The sequence below is a fragment of the Fonsecaea multimorphosa genome (assembly GCF_000836435.1).
Source record: "Fonsecaea multimorphosa CBS 102226 unplaced genomic scaffold supercont1.1, whole genome shotgun sequence".
In the NCBI taxonomy this organism is placed as follows: domain Eukaryota; kingdom Fungi; phylum Ascomycota; class Eurotiomycetes; order Chaetothyriales; family Herpotrichiellaceae; genus Fonsecaea; species Fonsecaea multimorphosa.
Window position 1 is genome coordinate 1,915,904 of NW_015971635.1, and position 21,833 is coordinate 1,937,736.

At 52.8% G+C, this 21,833-nt stretch overlaps 9 protein-coding genes across 9 annotated transcripts; 5 read left to right on the forward strand and 4 right to left on the reverse strand.

Moving 5' to 3' along the window:
- Positions 1–3,363: 3,363 nt before the first annotated feature.
- Z520_00714 (uncharacterized protein) lies at positions 3,364–3,969 on the reverse strand (the record flags this gene model as incomplete). Its single annotated transcript, XM_016771234.1, has 1 exon — positions 3,364–3,969. One exon carries the CDS (start codon positions 3,967–3,969, stop codon positions 3,364–3,366), a length of 606 nt encoding a protein of 201 aa, XP_016638144.1.
- A 3,695-nt stretch (positions 3,970–7,664) lies between these two features.
- Positions 7,665–9,475, reverse strand: Z520_00715 (uncharacterized protein; the record flags this gene model as incomplete). The annotated part of the gene is made up of 3 exons (XM_016771235.1): positions 7,665–8,074; positions 8,151–9,003; positions 9,089–9,475. 3 exons carry the CDS (start codon positions 9,473–9,475, stop codon positions 7,665–7,667), a joined length of 1,650 nt encoding a protein of 549 aa, XP_016638145.1.
- A 2,274-nt stretch (positions 9,476–11,749) lies between these two features.
- Positions 11,750–12,768, forward strand: Z520_00716 (uncharacterized protein; the record flags this gene model as incomplete). Its single annotated transcript, XM_016771236.1, has 3 exons — positions 11,750–11,949; positions 12,004–12,083; positions 12,137–12,768. The coding sequence occupies 3 exons, from the start codon at positions 11,750–11,752 to the stop codon at positions 12,766–12,768; spliced, it is 912 nt and encodes a 303-aa protein (XP_016638146.1).
- An 867-nt stretch (positions 12,769–13,635) lies between these two features.
- On the forward strand, positions 13,636–15,537 carry Z520_00717 (uncharacterized protein; the record flags this gene model as incomplete). The annotated part of the gene is made up of 1 exon (XM_016771237.1): positions 13,636–15,537. The coding sequence occupies one exon, from the start codon at positions 13,636–13,638 to the stop codon at positions 15,535–15,537; it is 1,902 nt and encodes a 633-aa protein (XP_016638147.1).
- Positions 15,538–16,565: 1,028 nt separating this feature from the next.
- Z520_00718 (uncharacterized protein) lies at positions 16,566–17,306 on the forward strand (the record flags this gene model as incomplete). The annotated part of the gene is made up of 1 exon (XM_016771238.1): positions 16,566–17,306. The coding sequence occupies one exon, from the start codon at positions 16,566–16,568 to the stop codon at positions 17,304–17,306; it is 741 nt and encodes a 246-aa protein (XP_016638148.1).
- A 132-nt stretch (positions 17,307–17,438) lies between these two features.
- Positions 17,439–18,134, reverse strand: Z520_00719 (uncharacterized protein; the record flags this gene model as incomplete). Its single annotated transcript, XM_016771239.1, has 1 exon — positions 17,439–18,134. One exon carries the CDS (start codon positions 18,132–18,134, stop codon positions 17,439–17,441), a length of 696 nt encoding a protein of 231 aa, XP_016638149.1.
- Positions 18,135–18,455: 321 nt separating this feature from the next.
- On the forward strand, positions 18,456–18,967 carry Z520_00720 (small nuclear ribonucleoprotein Sm D3; the record flags this gene model as incomplete). Its single annotated transcript, XM_016771240.1, has 3 exons — positions 18,456–18,512; positions 18,578–18,638; positions 18,735–18,967. The coding sequence occupies 3 exons, from the start codon at positions 18,456–18,458 to the stop codon at positions 18,965–18,967; spliced, it is 351 nt and encodes a 116-aa protein (XP_016638150.1).
- Positions 18,968–19,519: 552 nt separating this feature from the next.
- Positions 19,520–20,770, forward strand: Z520_00721 (uncharacterized protein; the record flags this gene model as incomplete). Its single annotated transcript, XM_016771241.1, has 1 exon — positions 19,520–20,770. One exon carries the CDS (start codon positions 19,520–19,522, stop codon positions 20,768–20,770), a length of 1,251 nt encoding a protein of 416 aa, XP_016638151.1.
- A 456-nt stretch (positions 20,771–21,226) lies between these two features.
- Positions 21,227–21,772, reverse strand: Z520_00722 (uncharacterized protein; the record flags this gene model as incomplete). The annotated part of the gene is made up of 1 exon (XM_016771242.1): positions 21,227–21,772. The coding sequence occupies one exon, from the start codon at positions 21,770–21,772 to the stop codon at positions 21,227–21,229; it is 546 nt and encodes a 181-aa protein (XP_016638152.1).
- Positions 21,773–21,833: the final 61 nt, after the last annotated feature.

Consider the following 21,833-nt stretch of genomic DNA (forward strand, 5'->3'; position numbering starts at 1 on the left):
TGCAGTTCAGTCTGTCGAGCAACCCCATCTGAACTCAAGTACCGGTGCTGTGTACATGCGGAAGGACTGGTCCCCCAGGTACTATCAAGGGTACCTGGTACTAGTTTTCCAAGGCTCCCTGGTGCCGTATCACTTCAGCTGACGGGATGGATTCGTTCCTTCCCCACATTCCCTGCCTCAACACCCACTCGACAGGCACATCGCTCGGGATCGACCACCAAGCACCGATGGAGGTGTAGACAACGGATCCACGTTGGACCAGCGCATCATCCTCCCCCCAAGATTTCTGAATGGGCTACACCCTGCGGTGCGGAGGGGACATGAGTATCGGCTGATGTGCTGTAGGTGTGTCTCACGACATATCATGTAGGGACAGGAGAACGAAGACCAAGAACGGCAGTTGCCCTAATCCTGCCCTTGTCATTCTTTGGCCCGAGTGTAAACAGGCGTTGATGGTGGTAGTGTGGAGGAGCAGCCAAGCTACTTGTGGCCACTGCGTAGATAAGCATAAGATGGGCGTTGATCCTCCGACAGGGGCAAGCGACAAAACCGCCCGAAGGGTACGAGTAGAGAAAAAGCCAAAGGTAACGGCGAAGTGGGGTTCCTGATCTCTTCAGAGGGCTGATCTAGAATGTGAAGGGATTCGAGTGGGAATGAATGTAAGAAGAGAAAAACAGAAAGCCGAAAACACTGATTAGTGACGACAGTCCGCAAAAAAAACCCTTCCTGCGACGAGGAAATATGGAGGGCGAGCTGCAACAGATAACGATCTCGGATTTCTGATATTGTCACGACGTGGTGGCTAGCGACTTGCCTTCTATAGGCAGCTATGGACACAATATGTGCACATATGTATGTACATAGGTACCTACCATAATTGCTCGTATTCTGCGTATTCTTTAAGAACAAACCACCTGCAACCCCAGCCACACACCGCCACAGTTCATTCACACTAGGGGGCAAGGGACAACACAGGGAACAGGTACCCGGCGAACCACACACCCACCGAGGTGCGGACCGGGACCGCTACGGCAAAAGTGAGGATGAGTAGTGAGCAACGATTATCTAACAACATCCAGCGGCGAAAACGGGTGGAACCAGCAGTGACCCTTTTGGGATGCTCGAGTCGGGTATCGCGGCAGAAGTCATTGATCTTCACCGGGTCCCAATGGATACAGGATGTAGGCGGACGGAGGCGGAAGTGGAGGTGAATGACGGAGATGATGAGCAGCGACACGCACGGTAGGACATATATTGATGTGCCCAAGGTGCTTCGTACATTTCATAACAGGTTCTTACGTAGCTAACGCCCGTATGCGTGGGACGCGCAGGGTGCCTACGACTAATACGGGTTTATGGGCAGCGGAGAGAGCACGGAGGAGATAGGGACGGCCGCAGACTACAGCAACAGTGATGACCGATGAATCGATCGACCAACTAGACCAATGGTGTTACCTGTCACCCACCTGTATCTGGTAATAGTGATTACTGTGCCTTGGTCCATTCCCCATCTTTGGAAATTTTCGTTTACAAACCACACATTACCTAGGCATCTAGGGCAAGGACTGTCCAAGAACAAGGGAAAGAGATCGCAAGGACACATTGAATATGGAATCATTATCGAGCAGACACTGCGCGAACTCAATCCTTTGCGTCGTTTGCTGTTTGCTATTTTGTTGTTTGCTGTTTGTGGTGAGCTGCATTACTCCGGGGAGAAAGTCGTGATGATGATCGTCTTGCGTTCTGTTCTAACTGGCGCTTGCAGGGTATGTAATGCAGGTGAGATTACGATGGGAGACCCTTGCTACTACCCAGTATGCAGTCATTAGTCACTCGGTACGTACCTAGGTACCTAGGTAGATATGGACGGATATACCAGTTCGATCACTCGGACGGAGAAAGCACGAGCCTCTCTGACATGCATATGGTCCATGCTCGTGCTCATTCTCGGACGTACCTTGGTAGTGCTCATCATGCTCTCGCCAGGGCCATTGTTCTACCACTCCCTCGGAGCCCCGCAGGACACGGGACATGAAATCAAATTCACTTGACTGACGCAGCAGTAAAAACTCTCACGTCCATATGGCTCAATTTTCCATCAGGAGAGTTTCCACCCCCCTTCTTTGCAAGTGACAGCCAAGAGGCCTAGATCCGTCCATGACAGAAGAGTAAGATTTAGAGTCCCAGATCATTGCGTCAGAAATGCGCGTCAAATGCCCCAAAACTCTGGGTCAAGCGAGCAAGCCACCAAAGGTACTCCTGCACTGTGCAGAGAAAGAGATACGAGGTAGAATGGGCTATGCAGCAGTTCCAGAAGAACCCTTAGCGGAATCCCGGACTCGCAAGCCGATGACGAAAAGGGGAGGGATAGGGAGAGGCTTTTGGGAGCAATGCCAGCCGCCAATGGGGAGCCCAGATTTCCCGTCCCCCGCGTCCTGGTAGGGCTCAGTCCTGGGTGAAAACTCAAGGGGCGTGCGTGACTCGATTCGTGACTCTGGGTCGGTGGGGTGGCTGAACCTTTTGACAAAGTGCGAGGCACGAATAGGGAGAGTCGTAGGGGGCAAGCAGAGGAAAGGAGTGGCTTTGGCTTTGGCTTTGGCTTTGGCTTTGGCTTTGGCTTTGGCTGTGCGAGGACACTAAGCAAAATGCGGCAGAGGGTGCGGGCTCGCTTAACCCACCACCTCACGCAAAGACCACCATCCACCCACTGCGGCTGGGCCTGATGAGGCAAGTCCACCAGTACCGAGTGCGCTTAGACAAGGGTGGTATGATGGTACCGAGTACATGTGCTTGGCTGCCCGTGGTTGTAACCCCCTCTGAAACTTCTTGCGAGCTGCCTCACTGGGGACTTTGGCTGGGTACTTCTAGGTTCCGGGTGCTGGGTACCGATCCCGCACGGGGGCAGCTGAGTCACTGACGATGTGAAGAAAGTCAAAAAGTCGAAATACCAGCCCTTGCCGTCACCATCGTCGGGTGTGTGTTGCGGTTACACGTTACATGGACCGAAATAACTGAGACGGCACGAACTTCTAGTGATGGCACGTCGAGACACCGAGGAGAGGAGGATAGAAAAAATCTTGTCTGTTTGATCGTGCGCTAGCTGTTATACATGGGTATCATATCAATTTTCATCATCGTGAGCGCCGTGGCCATCCGAAGCAGGCTGCTGCTCCAGCCACACCTGGTCTCTCCAGTCTGGTTTCTGAAGATCCTAAGAATATCCGCCCCCTCAACATAGGAAAATGCACGGGAGTGCATCAGTAAATCGCTCGCTTGCTTTTTGCGCTCTCCAAATCGCTTTTCCGGTTGCTCCAAGAAAGCTGCTTGTAATGGTAGTGATGGTACAAGAAAACATGTGTGCGTTCAGTGCGTCACGTGGACCATACTGGGTCTTCTCTCGTACGTGTATCCGTATGCTCCCGAGTCGCTTGGATAGGCGTATTGCAAGTCGTAGTTGTAAGAGTAGTCGTATTGCTGTTCTTGGAGATCCCGCAACAGCTCCTCCTCCAAATCCTCTTCCTGGTCAAGCAAGTCCTCCACCGCCGCAGCACATCTGTCATGAGCCAATCTCAGACCTTCAGTGGCATCCACCCCGGAGACTGTGCAGATACTGAGGATGGAATTGAGCTTGGATCGTTGAGTCTGAAACTGTGCTTCGATTCGCTTGGAGGCTGAGATGATGGAGGTGTATGGTGTTGAGGACTCGGCAATAGGTGAGGATGCCACAGGGCTGGAGGGTGCAGACGAGACAGGTGAGCTGGTAGGTGTGCCCGTAATGAGGTTGTATCGAGCAGAGAGGGGAGAATGAGAGGCAATCAGTGTGGCCAGTTTCCAGATATCGCAGTAGATACACTCCTCTGAGCATGCCGACGAGAGGACTTGCTGGGTAGCGGCCAGCTGGTGCTGGGTAGAGACGAGAGGACGAAGGCCTCTCAGAAGAGCCGTCTTTGCTCTGCAGGACAGAGCCATTGTGTGATGGGTTGTGAGAACAATGGGATTGTCGGAAGGGGTGGGTTGATATAGATATCGTCCTGTGCTCTGTCGAGGGGTCTGGGTTGTGGAATTTGAGCAGATTGATGTCTAAGATCTGGACGCTCGGACACGCGACAGTAGGTGGATAGTAGTCGTGCTTTGCACAGATGTTCGGTGGAAGAGAGCGGACAAAGTGGGTGGGAATGGGAAAGATATATGCGAATCTCACTCTTGAAGGTTAATATGAACTACTGTGCGTTTACCCCTGGTCTGTTTGGAATATGGGATCCATGTGGTTGTAAGCAGGTGACTCTGACTCTGGATTCACTCACCGTTGGCTCCCTGAGTGGGCAGTCAGGATCAGAATGCAGCCACGCATCTGAACCCCCCAACAAGGGATGGCGGGATCCAGATGCCAGGTAACATTGTGCGGTGTCGAATGGGAAACATTGTTTACGAATGCCACCACGTGGAGAGACAGGGATGGGTAAATGTGCAAATGTGCGGGAACCAGCTTTTGACGGTGAGAGAGTTGCGAGTGGAGAGCGAGACAGTATGATGACGGGACTTCCCTCCTAGAGCAAAAGGACAAAAGGACCCCCAAGGGCCAAAAGGGCACAAGCCAGCGAACCATTAAGCGGCCAAGATGGCTGGACATGGGCCGGAAAAGCGAAGCAAGCCACCCAAAGATCAAAGGCTGGTGGGCGATCCCTTGGGATCCTCAGCAAGGAGCAGCCTCCCGGGTCTCGCTAAGGGTTGTGAGTGGTTCAGTGGTTCAGCCGGGGCCCGTAAACTTCACCCCGGGCAGCCCTGCTGGCCTTTGTGGCCCAGTGACGTGCAGCCCAGCAGCCCAGCAGCCCGACCGCGCGCATGAACGAGGGGCTGCCCTGGTCAGGCAGATTTCGTCCAAAAGGCAGGAGGCACAGGCAGGAGGCAGGAGGCAATACGCCAGAGGCCAAGCGGTGAGCCAGTTAGTCATCTGTCTAGCGCCTCCGGAAAGGTCCATCTGCGCGTGTCTGGTAGACACTCACTTCCCTTTCTGCTCCCTGCGCCCTCACTTCTCCCTCACTTTGTCATCCGTCAATTCATTCTCCCACCGGTATTTGATTGATAACGCAGGGAATAACCACTTTGCCTCATTCTCGACCGCCCTTTATCTCTCACGGCTTTCTATCACTCAGCATGATTCCCTCCGAGGGTGATGCATTGCCGCAAACTCGGTGTCCCAGCAGCCCAACTAGTGAGGCAGCTGGCTGTCCAGCTCTCAAACCTTCCAAGGGTCCAGTCCACTCGCCTGGTGCTTCATGCCCAAACCCTGTGCCCTGGTCCGAGTGATACTTTTTCTCCACTGAAGGAAAGGCTTCAGCATCATAATCAAGACCTGCTCGCTTTGTCTTCAAGTTCATTAGGTTTCGCTCGTTACCTCCTGTCTGGAGACCATGATTTTATGATTACCCTCTATTGAATTCACTTTCAAATCTACTTCCTCCACGACCCTCTCGTGTCTCAAGAGTCGCTGTACTGTCACACAGCAGCTTGCCCCAGAATGGCTGAATCTCGGACTCTGGTCTCATCATCCGCACACCCAAGTTCCGTGGCTGCTGCGGGTGCTGCTGCGGGTACCATTCTCCGCCCTTTGTCAGCCCTACTTCCTCGCTCCACTTGGCACCTGCTGCTTCTCCCTATACAGCTCCGACGTCTTATTGTTGTCCGCATTGAGAAGGTCGGTATCATTTGCTAATCCTCTGCTTGACCCTGTCTCGGCGCGTGAAGACAAGGAGCTTACCCCAGTCGCCATCCCTCGCCCCTCGGAGCGAAGTGCACCAAGTAACGGTGTACTTGTACAGCTCTGGTAACCAAAAGTCTTGGGACAAGCATCATGAACGGAACTCCAGGTGGATACGACATTCTTTACGACCTAGCTAACGACATGTCAACATTGCCTGGCCCACAAGCCACGTCTCGTGTGCTTTGTTTACCGATGCAATGGTTGCACCTTGTACCACACAAAATACCATTCTGAGTCATTCCCCTTTGGGAAGCGGTAAGGGGCAGCCAAGTATCGCATATCCGCTTCGTGGATGCTATGGTTCCGGGAGGACATTATTGATTGACCACGGTCCAGATGGCAATTGTTCCAGAACAATTTCCAAGCCCGCTCCGCCTGAGAAAGGTAGGTACAAGGGAACTGACTTCGTAGATTGGGAAGTTCCGGGTGGTCTTCGCTGTTTTGATCATCTGGGGGTTCGTTAAGCCATGAGGCACGATTCTTCCAGATCCAGACCATGTTTCTCGCTAAGCTCAAGCTGAACCCCCAACTTGGACTATCAGGGACAAGGTATTTTGAGAGGCAGACCATGAGAGTTTGCCAAACTCTCGTTTACACGACCCAGACGGAGATGCAGACACAGCATTTACGAGAACCTGGACACACCGTTGACCACGACGGTGAAGTCGACCTCAATGGACCTTGCCGACAGACCAATGGCACCAGCCCAGAGCCGGATTGAACCCCGATGCGCGTACACAAACCCCGAGTGGTGAAAACGGGGACCCCGTGTGCATGTCATGGAAGGCACGGCGTGACACAAAGACAACGCCGATATCTGCAAGGGCAGTTAATGCCATCGCCATTGACCGCCATTATCGCATTCTGCGTTACCCGTTGCACAGCATGATCGCCCGTTCCTGCATCCTGTCCTCACAACGCTGCTCACTCGTTCAAAGAGAAGGGGGAACGGAATGCGAAAGTAAAGCAGGCGCCCCGGTCTTTGGGCGAAATGCCCCTGTGCATGTCTCAATCCCACATTCATTGTCCGGGCTGGGGGGGGGGAGAGAACCAGTTGAGATTGAGATCTAGATCGGACCTTGCCCCAACCGATCAAGAAACAAGGAATGCAAAAGGCAAGAACAACGGCAAAGGGAGGAACAGGAACGAAGCGACATGGGAAAACGGCGGACGTCCTTGCAGGAGACGTTACAATATCATCATCCCCCCCCCACCAGCAGCATCGCACAGATGAAACGGTCCTGTCAAAATGAAATTCCCCCATATCCGCAAAGCCTTGCACATCCCTGCCTGGGATGGTCTGATCCGGTACTAGGTATGCTGTGGCCGTACCATGGTAGAACATAGGATGCAAGTGTGTCGCTGAAGTCAACTATCTTTACTGGCCCCTTCGTTCTGACCGAGATACTCCAACTCCTGCAGAACAACTACAACCCCATCACGCTTGGCGGAAAGACGAAACAGAATATACGGTATCGTGGTATCCTACTGCTTCTTTCTCCCCATCCCCATCTCCGTGAGGCCGCCATAAGATGTTTTCTTTGAACGGATGTGCTTGCATTGCTACCTAAGAAGCTAGTACTCTGTGTGTGTATCTCTGAATTTCCGTGGTATGGCAGCTCCGGTCACGCCCACAATGACAACTCTCCGTCGTTCTTCGGGCCGGACCATCTCTCCATTTACCTTTTGCCCCCCTTTCGAATTTGATGTGGCAAGAGCCCCGTGAAAGTCCCAGTTCGAACGTCTTCAAAAGAATGAACTGGCTTTAGGCAAGCGTATGTCCCTGTTACGCCCAGGGATTGGCTCGGTGGATGCACTGGACACAACCCGCGAGACAATCACAGTCCCCTGGTGTTTGCTGGCGCGTCTTGACATCAATCTCCGGAGCATTCCATGGTCCTGCCTAGTAGCGTGGTGGTGGAGGTGCACCGTAGCCACCCTGCTGAGGCGGATATCCTCCCTGTGGTCCACCTTGAGGAGGTCTTCCATACTGGCCCTGCGGTTGTTGTCCATAGCCACCTTGAGGTTGGCCGTAACCGCCCTGCTGTGGGGGATAGCCGCCTTGACCAGGAGGACCACCATAACCGCCCTGAGGTTGTCCATACCCACCACCTGGAGCACCACCGTATTGTCCCGGGGGAGGAGCACCATAGCCACCAGGACCACCTTGTGGAGGTCTTGCACCGGATTTCTCGTCTTTGGTGTCGTAGCTCGAGTCGATAGCACCAAGAAGGAGCTTGATGAGCCAGAGTTCGGGGGATAGCTGGACGGGTGGATTAGCACGAGACATCTCGTCAGCCTCAACTTCGTAGTCTGTAGGTCGACTCGTCAGCAAAAATGACACCAAACGAGCTGCAGGTGCGCTTCGGCCCCTGAAGAAAAGACGTACTGGATGTGCAATCAATGATATCACCAATCGTGGGTTCTTCGTCGAGTTTGCTCAGAAACTCTCTCGCCTTCAGGTCATTGCCCACTTGTGCAAACTGGAATGCCAGAGCTCCCTTGCCGTAGCGCGGGTTGCGGGCCAACTCGCTCGACGCTGCCATAATGATCTTTGCCACATCCGACGAGCTTTCACCCGTAGGTTGACCATCGGTGATGGTGATGACCAAAACGGGCTTGCGCAAATTGCCACGCCTGGCATTCTCTAGAACAAGAGGCCCAAGGATCTTGTTCTGCAATTCGCGACCCATGGGAGTGAGGCCAGAGAAGCGGGTCCGTGCAATCATCTCATTCACCTGCTGCTCATTGCGAATGTTATTGCCCTGGTCAGGTGAATTCATGAAGCGGACTTGAATTCCATCGTCGTCGAAAAGGCTGGTAGCATATGCGACGCGCGACAAGATCAATTTGAGGTCATCAATGCGCTCTCCGTTTTCTTCGAACTGCATGGAACCGCTGTCATCAATGTACAGGATGACATCGTAGAGTGCCAACTTGACAATATCAGAGGCTATTTCAGGAGAGATCCGCCACGCTGCAGCCAACTGAGCGACTTGTTGAGCGGCGCGGTTAGCGATCTGGTCGAGCATGGGATGCCCAGGTGGGTAGAAGTTTTGGAGGCCCTTCTCTTGAATAGTAGCTTGAAGAACTTGCTTGTATGCGCCTACGTTCCCGACCGGAGCTGGAGGGGCGCCGCCAGGGGGGCCACCGCCGTACTGCTGCTGAGGAGGACCGCCGCCATACTGTTGCTGAGGAGGGCCACCGACGGCGGGTCCGCCAGGGTAGGGAGGTTGTTGACCCTAGAAGCAAGAAATGTTAGCCTCGCACTTCGAAAAGTCACGGTTGTGTAAGCATGAGGTAAGAACGTAAGGCGCTGCGACGAACATATCCATATCCGCCAGCTGGCTGTTGCTGTTGGTACTGCTGTTGACCATATTGGTTCGGTGGTTGTTGGTACTGCGACTGGTACGATTGATATGCTGGCTGTGGTGATTGATATCCTCCCTGTTGCTGCGGCGGTCCTAGCTGTTGACCGTACGGCGACTGTTGCTGTTGAGGCGCTTGCCACTGCGGAGGCTGGTAGGGTTGGGGAGATGCATTGGGTCTAGGAGGAACCGGAGGCTGATTGTATGGCGATGGAGGAGGTTGTGGCTGTTGCTGCTGCTGAGGATATGGCGGTTGGGAGGGGTATGGTGGCTGCGGGGTTGATGCACCAGGATATGCACCTCCCGGCTGGTTCTGCTGCTGCGAGATGCGAGAGAACTTGCTCATGTTTTGCGATAGGATACTTTGAGGTTGGCGACGGCAGGTGTCAAGGTAGATATAAGAAGTTGAAGAAGGATAAAGTCGTTTGCGGTCTTGCGGACACAAGCACGGGATGACGCAACCCAGAAAGTGAATTGGGGTGGAATTGGGAAACAGAATTTGCTGGGAACGACCGGGAACACGCTTACCGGTTGACCAGGTCGGGGAGCTCCAGCACCAGGAGCAGAACCCGGAGGGCCACCTTGATATGCTTGATATTGCTGCTGGCCGGGCTAGACAACAATCGTGGAAGTCAGTCTCTGCTAGCTCTCACCAAAGGTGAAGGTTGACTCACGTATCCACCACCAGGAGCACCGCCAGAAGGAGGAGGACCACCACCACCAGGAGCGGGAGGGCCACCAGGATAGGCAGCCTGTGCTGCGGCGAGTTTAGAAGCCAGCTATACGCGTCATCAGTCAGGACAAATCTGGTTCGATTGCAGAACCAAAGCCATGTGCGAGGCAAGGAGCGAACAGGGTGATTTGGGCATGAACTGGTTTGAGGACAGCATTGGTATTGGTGCGGGGCCAGTCGAGGGCGTAAAGTGCTTCGAAGGTGACGGGAAGATGGAACTTACACCCATGATTGAGATGCTGTCTGTTGGGAATGAAAAGATGAGAAGAGCAGAGATGAGAGGAGGGAGTTTGAGATGGACGTTGGAAATCTCTTTTTAAAGGAAGACCAAGATCCTGAGCAGTACAGCTTGGTCTTTTTGAGCTGCTGATGTTCACCTTTCGTCCCTCACCAAACAAACAATGAGGTGAGTGATAGGGAGGGGTTTAGCCTACAGTTTAGTGACAGGGCTGTGCTACAGGGGCTGCAACTCACTGGTGGGGGGCCTACGACATGGTTCGCCAGGCACCTGTACCTACTACCTAGGTACCTACCTAGGTAAGTAGAGCCTTGGTAGGCGTGCTAGGTCCCCAGTTTACATAACTCCCCGAGTCTCCTACGGCAGCAGTAACGCCACATCCGAGTCCTTTCAAAGGCAAGATTCATCAACCACGACGCCACACAGAAACAACCGATTGGTCTATGATTCCAGCACAGCCTTGTCACTGTCAAGCGCTGCTTCCAGTCCAATTGAAGAAAGAAGCGTAAGTGAGACTTGGTGTGTGGCTATGACACAATACAAGCTCTCGTCCTTGTGCACTGTCCAGGCATGTCACAAATATACAACTTCTGAGACGTTCATATTCCCACTGCATGTTATTCCGTCCCTGCCACAACTTTCCCCCTCACCCCCTCCGCAGTTACAAGATGATGCCAGACCCTGTAGAATTGATTAGATTAGATGAGACTTTGGTCCTCGCTTGACCTGCCGTCTATACCCCCATCGACGTTCTTGCTTGTCGCCCTCTTTGAGAGTCACGGCGCCAAACGTGGTCGCCAAAGACATCATCTCATTGTCACGCAGACAATCATACAATTGTGTCACATACGCCCAACACCAGCCTTCTATTCTTTTAGCCCGCAAAACCCGAACCTCGACAAAACTCGTGCCACCAGTATCTCCCATCTTCATCCGCAAGGCTGTCCATTATCCGCATCACCCGCCATTTCCTGATCTTTTTTAGTCTGCCTGGAGGCCTGGAATGCCAGGTCTTAACGAAAATGCCAACTTATACTGCATCGCAAAGATCATCAATAGCCCAATTCACCAGCTTCACCCAAGCGAAGGAGAGTATAGCTGGGAGGGTATGTGAACAGGAGATTCTGGGAGGCCACTGACTGAGGGCATGGCGGCAGTTTCTTAAAGCTCACGACTGGAACGTGGAAAGAGCGCTTGATTCGTAAGTGAGCCAATTTCTCTTTTATCATGCCGGACTGAGAGACACATACTGGGTTGCGGAACTTGGGATTGCTTCAAGTCTGGACGGCCATTTGTCGAGTCTCAGGTTGGCAAGGAATTGATTGCACGCTGCGCAAAGGCCACGGCAAGCAGAATGAAAAAACTGCTCAAGCCTTGTTGGCGCTGTGTCTCTTGAGGCCGAACCTCTTTCACAGATGGCCGACACGCACCTCAACCTGCACCTGCCTGCGGTGAAGGCAGCGCTCGTGCCTGCCAAGACTGTTGCATCATTTAAACCTTCAACCACTGCGTCCACTGCGTCCAGTTGGTCACTTCAGCTTGCCAGCTCCTTCAGTCCTCCTTCCAGAGAGCGCATTATCTACTCCAGTTGACGGGTGTTCCTATTCCTCCTTGACATCTGCGTATTGTGCATCCATCGGTTTATCACTATGCCACCCAAACGCAAGTCCGCCGACTCGCCTGCGTCACTGGCCTTGAAGTCACCCAAAGACAAAAAGGTCAAGGCTACCTCTTCTGCGGCTCAGGAAGACCTTGTAAAACCGACGTCGACAACTGTTACACCAGTCATGACGAAGCCATCGAGAGGGAGGAGAAGTGGTGGCAAAGCAACTCGTCCCAAGGCAGCAGGGTCTGTGCATTACTGGTTACCGATCAAGGGTGACTGACACAAACTCCGTTGCAGGTTCTACCAGAGTGGCTCTGGAAACAACGCTGTTCCTCCATTTCAGAACAACCTCAACAAGCTCTTTGACCATTATCGTGGTATGGTGGTAGCCAAGTGTGGAAGTGAAAACCAACCACTGACTTCACCCTAGACAATCCCACGGAGTCCCCAGACACGATCGGTATCGAGGGGGCTCAGAAGTATTTGACCGATCTCGGAGTGGAACTGGACGAAGTCGCTCACCTGGGCATCTGTGAACTGTTACAGTGTCCCTCCATCGGCGAGTTCGAGCGCGAGTCTTTCGTTTCCGGGTGGCGAAGCGTTTGCACGATCGAGAAAGCATACGATACAGCAGCGCGGCAGGCACAATATGTCGATGTGATCCGCAAGAAACTGGCGAACAACCCGCTATATTTTAAACAAGTCTACCGCAATGCATTCAAGCTCGCCAAACCCGAAGGTCAACGGAGTGTGCCCATGGACTCTGCCATCGACTTCTGGAACATGTTCTTTCGACAGGGCAAAGGTGGGATCGAGTGGAATAGTCCTTCGACCCAGTGGCTGGACCTGTGGTGTGAGTTCTACGAGTCTGAAAGCAAGAGACCAGTGACTAAGGATCTGTGGAACATGGTTTGCGAATTGGTCATGAAGACTAAAGAGCCTGATGGGGAGTCTCTGAGTTGGTGGAAGGAAGATGGCGCTTGGCCCATGGCGATCGACGAATTTGTCAAGTCGATAAAGGAGAAGAGGAAGGGCAGTGGTGACAATATGGACACCAGCTGAAAGGACCAAGCTGTATTCTCAAAGTTTATGGTTTCCCGTTTACGGTTTGCGGTTTGCGGCCTGCGGCCTGCGGCCTGATTCTAACGTGTGCATGAATAGTCGGACCCGGGGTGATAGCAAGTTGGCCAGGCAAGCTCACATTGCTTTAGCGCTTCTGAACTACAGAATGAGGAGTGCATCCCATAGCAAGAACATGAAGATACTGTGACATGCTATGAAACCAATACAGAGAGATGGCAAGTGGCTTCTCAACGGGAATTCTCAACCATGCACTGCCGTTCAGATCCCTTTTTGGCTGCCCACCATCACGTGGCACGGGAAAATGCTTATTAAGGCGAGTGACTCCTGCGGCACCACGGCGATGACTTATTCGCTTCGCTGAACTCGCTGTCACAATAGCATTTCTGCGGCTGCGTGACACTCTTTGCTTTTCTCCGAATCCCATTCTCACTACTTGCAATGCATCATTCTTTCCCTATTGTTGAAAATTTCCTCCGTTGAAGATTCCCATCTAGTAACGATATCTGGCTAGATCTTTAGCTCATCAATTCTTTTCACTTGCTGTGTTTCAACCTGCATTGACATTCTTCACCCTCTCCACCTCATCCCCAGACATGATCCCCGCTTTCTCTCAAGCTCGAGGCATTCATCCTTCTCTCGAGTCCAGGCTACTGTGACCTCGTATAATCACACCACCGGGTCCACGGGCCGCTGACAACAACTACCCTGGGTATCTACGCTATGCGAGGTCCACACCTGTAACGCTCGACTCGCCCAGATCGACCCCGTCACCCCGACCCTTGCACGAAATCTACCCTATGTCTGCGTAGCCTTACCGTCCGACTGGGGACGCGCAATGCGCAGAAGATGCCTTTACCTTCGAGGGAGGTCCTTACCCTCCGTTTGATTTTTGACTGTGATGGAGACGAAGAGGAAGAACATGATGCCATTTCCAAAGAACCCTCACACCCCTCGCCGCTGCTTCGTCTGCCCGTTGAGCTTCGCCTCAAGATCCTCCGCTACCTCCTCCGCATAGATCGCAACCGCAAGGCTCACACTCGCCGCCCGCCGCCAAATAGCATCTCCGAATTGCTCTACCTGAATCCAAGGCGTATTCTCGAAGCCGCACCTTTCAAGCACAAGGGAAATCAAGAGATCAATGGAAGTCCGCCAGTCATAAACAGCTGCCACTTACACCCCGCCATTCTGAAAACATGCAGACAACTTTACTTGGAGGCCAAGACGGTGTTGTACATGGAGAACAAGGTGGTTGGTCTTCAGTCGGGCATCCGAGGGCTCGGTGCGAAGTTGAAAAACTACGGCATCCCAGTCTTCGGCCCTTTCCCATCGTCCAGGCTAGTCAGTGCGCCATATGATGCATCGCAATCTTTTCAGTCCAGATTTGACCCTGTTATGCTTTTCAGTGGTGGCAATACCAAGTCGGATGCTCCCTTCTATATCTGCAGCTACAAGGACTCGGCGGACTTTATGCACGCTCTATGGATCATGGTCAAATGTCCCTTTGCGCGAGGCATGGGATACAATCTTTCACTATCAGCAGAGCCACGATATCGTTATGGCAACCGAACTGACAGTTTTGTAAAGTTTGCTGTTCTGCCATGGCTGCACACACACATCAACTCGATCACCTTTCATAGTCCGGCTCCAGAAACCGCATCAGTGGGCAAGGCACAGGTAAACTCTGACACGTGCAACAGCCGAGTCACATCTCTTCGTGACGAGCTTGCAAAACATGTTCTCGCAAGCAAAAACGAACCCAATCTTCACACTTACAAAGCCATCTGTGCTTATCTTGAGCAGGTCCTGCTTCAAGGTGAGATTTGCGTCGATCAAGGAAATTTTGTCAGTGGCGAGCTGCTGTTTGAGCGCGTGTGCTACGAGGCATCCAGTATTGTGCGAACTCGAACAAGCAAACTAGTGGATGTGTCCTCGAAGAGCAAGGACGGCATTAATCGTGTGTGCAAGCTAATTGCAGTCAGTGCATACAGACTGTGCGAGCTTCGCAGCGGCGCTTTAGCCCGGCTTATCACCAAAAGACTGCAGAATTTACAGGCGAAAGGAGCGGCTGCCGCTGAGCCAAAACGCTGTGACGCCTGTCAGGCTATCGAAATCCCAAAGGAAGAAGATGGCCAATCTTCGGATGACTCCGCATCAGCTGTCCACGAAGACACCCAGTCTGTCGCATCAAGTTCCGAGACGCGAACGAGCATCAGTGAGGAAAGCGGCAAGAAGCCTGACGACGTCTCTGCAGGCCAGCAATCCGACCCAACACAGCTAACAACGACAGCCTTGGCACCGCATCCGACATATTTCATTCCTAGAACGACGCGTCTAGAGCCGCAACTAGCCGCCGACCTCGCGCTTACAAGCGGCCTGCTTGCGTTACGTCTGCCATGTGCGTCGCCTGTGCCGGAATGGAACATTCGTCTAGACATTATGCTTTTGCGGCTCTTTGCTGAGAGGAATGACATCCCCAACGCGGTTTGGAGCATTCGCCGCATCCATAGCAATGGTGCTGCCGAGTTGCAGGGGATGAAGCAGAAAAACAAGACGGGCGATAAAAAGTGGCACGCCTTGAGTGACTTGGTGCAAGAATTGGCGCAGCAGCTGAGGCCCGGTGCTGCCAGAGGTGCTTTCTTCGAGACGGCCGATAAATGTCAGCAGGTTGTTTCGTTGTTGTGGGGAGAACGACTGATTCCGAAGAAGGGGTTTAATGGGTTAATCTGGACATTTAGGTGGGCTGGATGAAGGATACAGGGTACGCAGGAAGCAAGCGTGGGCATGGGTTAAGGCCGATGCAAATCCGCATCGTCGGCCACCATGATTTTTTGTTGAATGTGTTTTCATGCATGGCGCTGGGGTTGGGCCACCTCAGGGATCGAGCGAGCAAACGGGATTCTCTTTTACATGACGATTGGCAATGAATGAACATGATGGTGATGATGAAAACGAATATGAAGCCAAATGTTTAACCAGGGTTTTCTCATTCCTGTGTTTTTGACTGGTTTGTTATACTAACGAGTATACCTCGTACAAGATGTTGACGCTGAGGCTGAAGATGGAGAATGGTGTGAGGGACTAGTACCAAGAGGAAGATCCGGAGACCGAAAGTGTAAATTTACGGATACAATGACAGGCCCGTTGGCCGTTGGCCGTTAGGAAAGCATCTGGAACACTTACCGAATACAGAGGCCAGAAATGCCTCGCTAAGGTCGCGACTCGCGACTCGCCAGAACGAGACACGAGACACGAACTCACGACGACGAAGTACGCAGCAATAATAATACGGCGCCAACGGGGAGTAATGCCTACCTAGGTAGGTAATCGTTATTTTCAGCTGGATGAAAACTTGAAGGGAACTTTCGTGCAACTCTGGCAGGTGGCTGGGGGGCTGAAGCGCGTGTGGAGAATGGGCAATAACTATTAAGATTGAAATGAACCAGGGGGGAAAGGGGAAGTGGATGGATGGGCCTTGAAACGGGAACCCCCCGGGCTCGTCGTTAACTCGTATATTCGACGCTCGTACCTAGGGAGGGACGCGTACTCGGTATTACTGTAGAGCGCTCGTGTGAGTAGGGGACGGACATAAGAAATATCTTCAAACGTTCGGGCTGTGGGCTGTGCTCGGTCCTCCGACAATACAAGAACAGAGATACATAGTACGAATCGTCCTTGTTCAGCAACAAGAACAAGAGCACCCTTTTGGCGCGACAGGTAAAACAGTGCAGTTTCGATTTCAAAAAATATACTTTTGAGCGAAGCGAAACAGCCTCAGGATGAGCAAGGTCCATCTCCACGACCACACGGCCTCGTACCACGCCATCACCACCAAATCGCCCCAAGGCCTGCAATGCCTCAAGAGGCTGTTTATCGAGTACGACGACGCCAACCCCAGCCGCGCCAACCTCAACAGTCTTTTTGCGCGAGATTTTGTGGACAATGAGAACGAGTCGGAGCGGAATATTGGGCGGGAGGAAGCTATTGAGACGATTATCAGCTCCCGGGCGAGGTGTTCAAGGCACCAGATCGATTTGAAACGCGCGACGTGTATTGTCAATTCCAGCTCGAGTCATACGGTGTTCTTCGAGGGGGTGAGGTTTATGATGTTCGCCACCACCCAGAACGGAAGTGATGGGGAGTTGCCAGTGGTGGAGGACAAGGTCAATTGGACGAGGGTCCCCTTTGCCGGAAGGATGGAAGTGAGAGTCAAGGAGAACAGGTTCTCGCTCAAGGACGCCGTGGCTGAGATCGTGAGCAGGAGGGTCACCTCCGACAACAGTATCTTGCTCAAGAGGGACTTGACGCCCAGGACGTATTCGATGCCCTTCGCCAGTCCGGCGTCTACGAGTACCACTCAGCTTGGTATTATCCCCACGAATGTGTCCGAGTTGCCAGCGGCGATTTCTGCGGCTTCGGGCGACATCAAGTCTCTTGCGCCATATGTTTCTTCCGTGAATGTGACGCCGACTGTCACTTCAGGAAGCTCGGTCGATGGAGATCAGTTGGGGAAGCGTTGAGAGCGATGGTATATCCGCTCACATTGGAGGCATACCACCGGCCAGTGAGGCGTTGAGACCCCCAGTCATGGCTAGCTAGAGATACCCTGTTGACCTCGCATCGAATTTGTTTCAAGACGCTTTTGTCTTCCGTCAGGATGGTGATATAGTCTTTGGTAGTGGAGCTACCCTTCCCAGGCCACCTCGCATCAATCGTTCGAAGCGGCCCTCGATCCTACTGAAGAAGCCTCTGTAATCTCGCCCAGGCGTTTCGGGGTTGCGCCATCCGTCTCGGGTCCAAATGCTCCAGCTACCCATCTCACGGGCGAGCAGAACATCAGTGGCTAACCGGTCCCCCACAACTACGATCTCCTTGGGATCCTCGGTAACGCCATGATCTCTGAAATACTGCAAAATATCCGGTCCGCAGAATGGCTTCTTGCGGTCGGGGTGTTGTCTTAGCACAGAAATGCCCAGCTCCTTTTCCAGCTGCTTGGCCTCGGCTTCATGTTCCGGCGCAGAGGAGCTTCCTGCAGTGTTGGAGACGATCAAGATGCTGTGCGGACTGTGGCTGAACTCGTCGCTTCCCTTGATCTTTTCGATCTTGTTTAGGTATGCGTGGTGTAATTTGACCGTCTCTGGAGGACATAGTGTGTTGTCTTTGTCTATGACAAGGGCACGAATGGTAGGTTTCTTGCCCGCGGCGTTTAGAGAGGGAAGCCAATGGCCAATTGGTAGTGGGAGCGGGAGAAGAGTTGGAATGGTCCTGTGCGGGAGCAGGCACGAAGGCTCGTTCAGAGCGTAGGCTAGGGTCAGGCGAAGCGCGGGCACATTGGAAAAGAGTGGCATGTCAGGAGACCCGATTGATCTTCCTCCTGGGAACAAGTTGAGTCAATGCGGAGGATGGGCAAGCAGATGCAAGCGAAGTGAATATAACAGCTTTGATGCGGAGTTAAGTCGGACTTAGTCATGCAGGTCAAAATGTCAAATGTCGCTTTCATTTTCGTGGGTTGCGGTGCGCCATCAAACCAAAACCAGCCTTGAATCAGCTTCTACAACCACTTGCGGCCGCCTCAATTGTGTTGGTTCTGTTGTCGCCTGTGTCGTCCCATCAATCCCTTACTACATCGCCCTTCTGCGTCAAGATACCGTGACTCGCGGGCGCCCAACATGGGCAAACTCACATCCACCATCGGCATTCCGATCAAGCTGCTCAACGAGGCACAGGTGGGCATTGCTGGAACACCCATAGCGTATATCTGGATAATGCTGATGGTCAATGTACTACGCAGGGCCATGTGGTGACTTTGGAACTCACGTCCGGTCAAGTGTACCGAGGGAAACTGCTTGAAGGTGCGCATGTCTACATTTTCCATGAGATTTCCCTAGTTCAAGCCCACCACCCCTTTGCACTTGAACCGCTGAGGCTAACATCTGCCAAATGAATAGCCGAAGATAATATGAATGTCCAACTCAAGGACATCACCGCCACAGCACGCGACGGCCGAGTGTCGCACCTTGATCAAGTCTACATCCGAGGCAGCCACGTGCGCTTCTTCATCGTGCCCGACATGCTTCGAAATGCGCCCATGTTCAGATCTAGGGGGACCAGAGGCCGCGGTGTTGGTCTGGCAAGAGGGAGAGCTACGGTCAACCGGGCACGGGCTGGAAGGAGAAACTAGGCGGGCACAGATGCAAAATCGGATGATGTGGGAACGGGAATTGGGAAGAGGTTTCTTCGTGAAGTTCGCATTCTTGTCTACCGCCTAAAAGAGCAAAAGAATCGCCGCACCCAAGGGACACAGATCCAGAGCGGCTGGAAGAGAGCGAGGGAGATAAAAATTTTCTGTGTGTGAGAGAGAGAGAGCTTGCTTTGGAAGATATGGCCGCTCTCCAGGAAATCTATGGACGATTGTCCAACTGAGTCCAACACAAAAACAGACTGCGGCCGGGCTGGAAGATTTCTGGTGCCCGAGTACGAATGAACGAGTGAGTGCATAGAAGGCGATGCAGCCTCGCTTACGAATGTATTTGAAAACATGGGCTGCCAAGGCTGAATACAAATAAGAATGAAACCTCATTTGAACTGTTAAGCATTAGTAGTAGTTCAGTAACTCAATCATCCTCATCTCTGACCATCAAGACTGTCTTTGGACTCCCCATGAGGTTGACCGATTGCGAGGTACACCTCTAATAGCACCAGCCTATCCGTGCGGAAGGCGAAGGGAAGGGAGATGACATCCAACCCGCCACCTACAACAAAGCCATCATCCTTCCGCCTCCTCATATTATCTCCATCACCGCCTGACAGAACAACGACTCCGCCGTTCCGCGCGTTTCTCGAAGCAGTCACCGGCTCCAAGCCGTCGGATGAAGTCACCTCGTTTGCGGGGTATACCTCACACCCGCCGCTGAGGTTGAGGACGAAATACTACAGTGCCGACGTGAGTATTTGGTGCGATGAATTGCCTTTCGGAGATGCAGCGGTAGAAACGACAAAGAAGAAGAGCGCCGCTGGAAAGGATCCGAGCCATGGCCCCGACTCGGAAGGGGGCAAGCAGGCGCCGCTCGCGGAGTCCGCGTCAGTGACGCTTGAGGAGTGGAAAGAGCAAATGCTCTCGTCCGAGGCGGCAGAGGTCCGCGCTGTCATTGGTGGCGTCATCCTCATTCTCCCTCTCGCCTCGTCGACGAATGCATCGCTCCTGGAGTCGTATGTCTCGCTCGTCGAGACTGTCCATGCACTGCGCGAGGCGATCGAGGATGAAAGCTACGGGCGGGATGTTGCTTCTCTAGTCGTAGTACAGTCTACGGCTACGGCGTCGACAGTAAGCCACGCCAGATTGAACGAGACGATGGAGGGTTTGGAGGAGATTTGTTTGTCCGAAAGAGGCATATTAGGCTGGGATTTTGTCGCGTGGAATGATCAGCTCGAGGAGGCAGCAAGGGAGGAGGGAAAAGATGGCAAGGCCGTCGAGGAGGGGTCCCATGATATAAGCAGGCATGGAGAAGACGAAAGAAACGAGTTCGGCGAAAAGACAGGGATTAAAAGAGTCATTGAAGCGCTCGAGGCGGTGGATTGGTCTGCATCGCCGCACTCGGATGGTGAGGAAGATGGGCTTGGAGATTTTAATTTTGCAGATGTCGACGATGATCAAGTGGACGACACTGGAGACTTGTTTTCTTCTACTACATCAAAGAACATACTTGGAGACAGCACGGGGCTGCTAGGGATTGATTATGAACTCCAACGCGAGATGATGGAGTTGAAGATGTCGATGCTGGAAGACATCGATGACAGCGCTGATGATAATAACAAAGAAGGCTCCGAGAGGGAGCAAGAAGATGAAGACACCCAGGTCGAGCAGCTGCAGGTGTTGATGGAGAGAGTCGTCGCGATCCGCGAGGCAGGGTCAGAGATGCCCATGCCCGAGAGGGAGAAGTTTGCTCGGAGGGAGATTGGGCGGATCATGAGGGAGATGGGATGAGATAGTATCTCTGATGTGTCCTTCGATTTTGGTGTAAGCAGTAATCCATGATTGTGCGCTCTCTGCCTCCCTTTCGGCCCTGTGTGAGAGTGTGTCCCATGCCCAGTCTGATGATGTCCGTTGCATTGGTCATATCACGCCCTTTGACTCAGACGGGAGTCGTTCTTCATCCGGCGCATCTCGTCTCCTCAAAGGGCGCCCAAGGACCAAACCAGGTCGCTTGCCGAAGGAGTTCCTGACATTCGGAGATTTCTGTTCTTTGCTAGCATGAGCTTGGCCTTTGGTCCTTTTCCAAGCCGGACAAGCTCTGCATCTCAAGGCAAGGACGCGGATTCCTTCCAAAGGTCATCTCTGGATTGCAGTCTTGTCTGAGGCACGATTCTGGTCGACTGGCCCATTCGTTATGACCAGTCAAAATGGCTTTTTTGACGGTGGATAGTTTGGTGGTGTTCCCTTTCATCCATCTGGATCGTCAAAGGACAACTTGATCTTCTTTCCTTTCTTCTTTGGTGCAGATGGTCCGACCTTAGCCGCAGGAGGCTTTTCGGCCTTCTCCTTAGAACCGTCTTTCTGTTTCAGGGCTCGATCCTCGACATCCTCACCGTCTTCGTCTTCGCCTCCAACGACCTTGCCAACCTTCCTCTTCTTTGCATTTGCGGCAGAGCCAATCTCTGTCACCTTCTGTCTTTCAAGGGGCTCGGAACCTTTGCTTCCTTCTACTTGAGACCCAGTACCACCAGCTTCCTCCCCCTCCGTGGATTTTTGCGCGTCGTCTTCTCCTTTCACCATTCTCTCGAACTCGGCCCTTTCTACTCGCTCACCTCGCTCATCCAGGATCATTGGTTCGTCCTCATCATCGTCCCCTGTCTTCAACCTATCCTTCTTTGGCCGAGGGATCTGCACATTGTGTCGTCCATCAACGCCGCCGACTTCCCCTTTTAGCCTGCGGAGGAAAGCGGGCTCTTGCTTGTTATACTCTAGGTTTTTGGCATTGAATGCCATTATTTAGCTTCAAGTCAAGTAGTTTGTATCTCCGCCAGAGCATGGAGGTGAAGAGGATGCA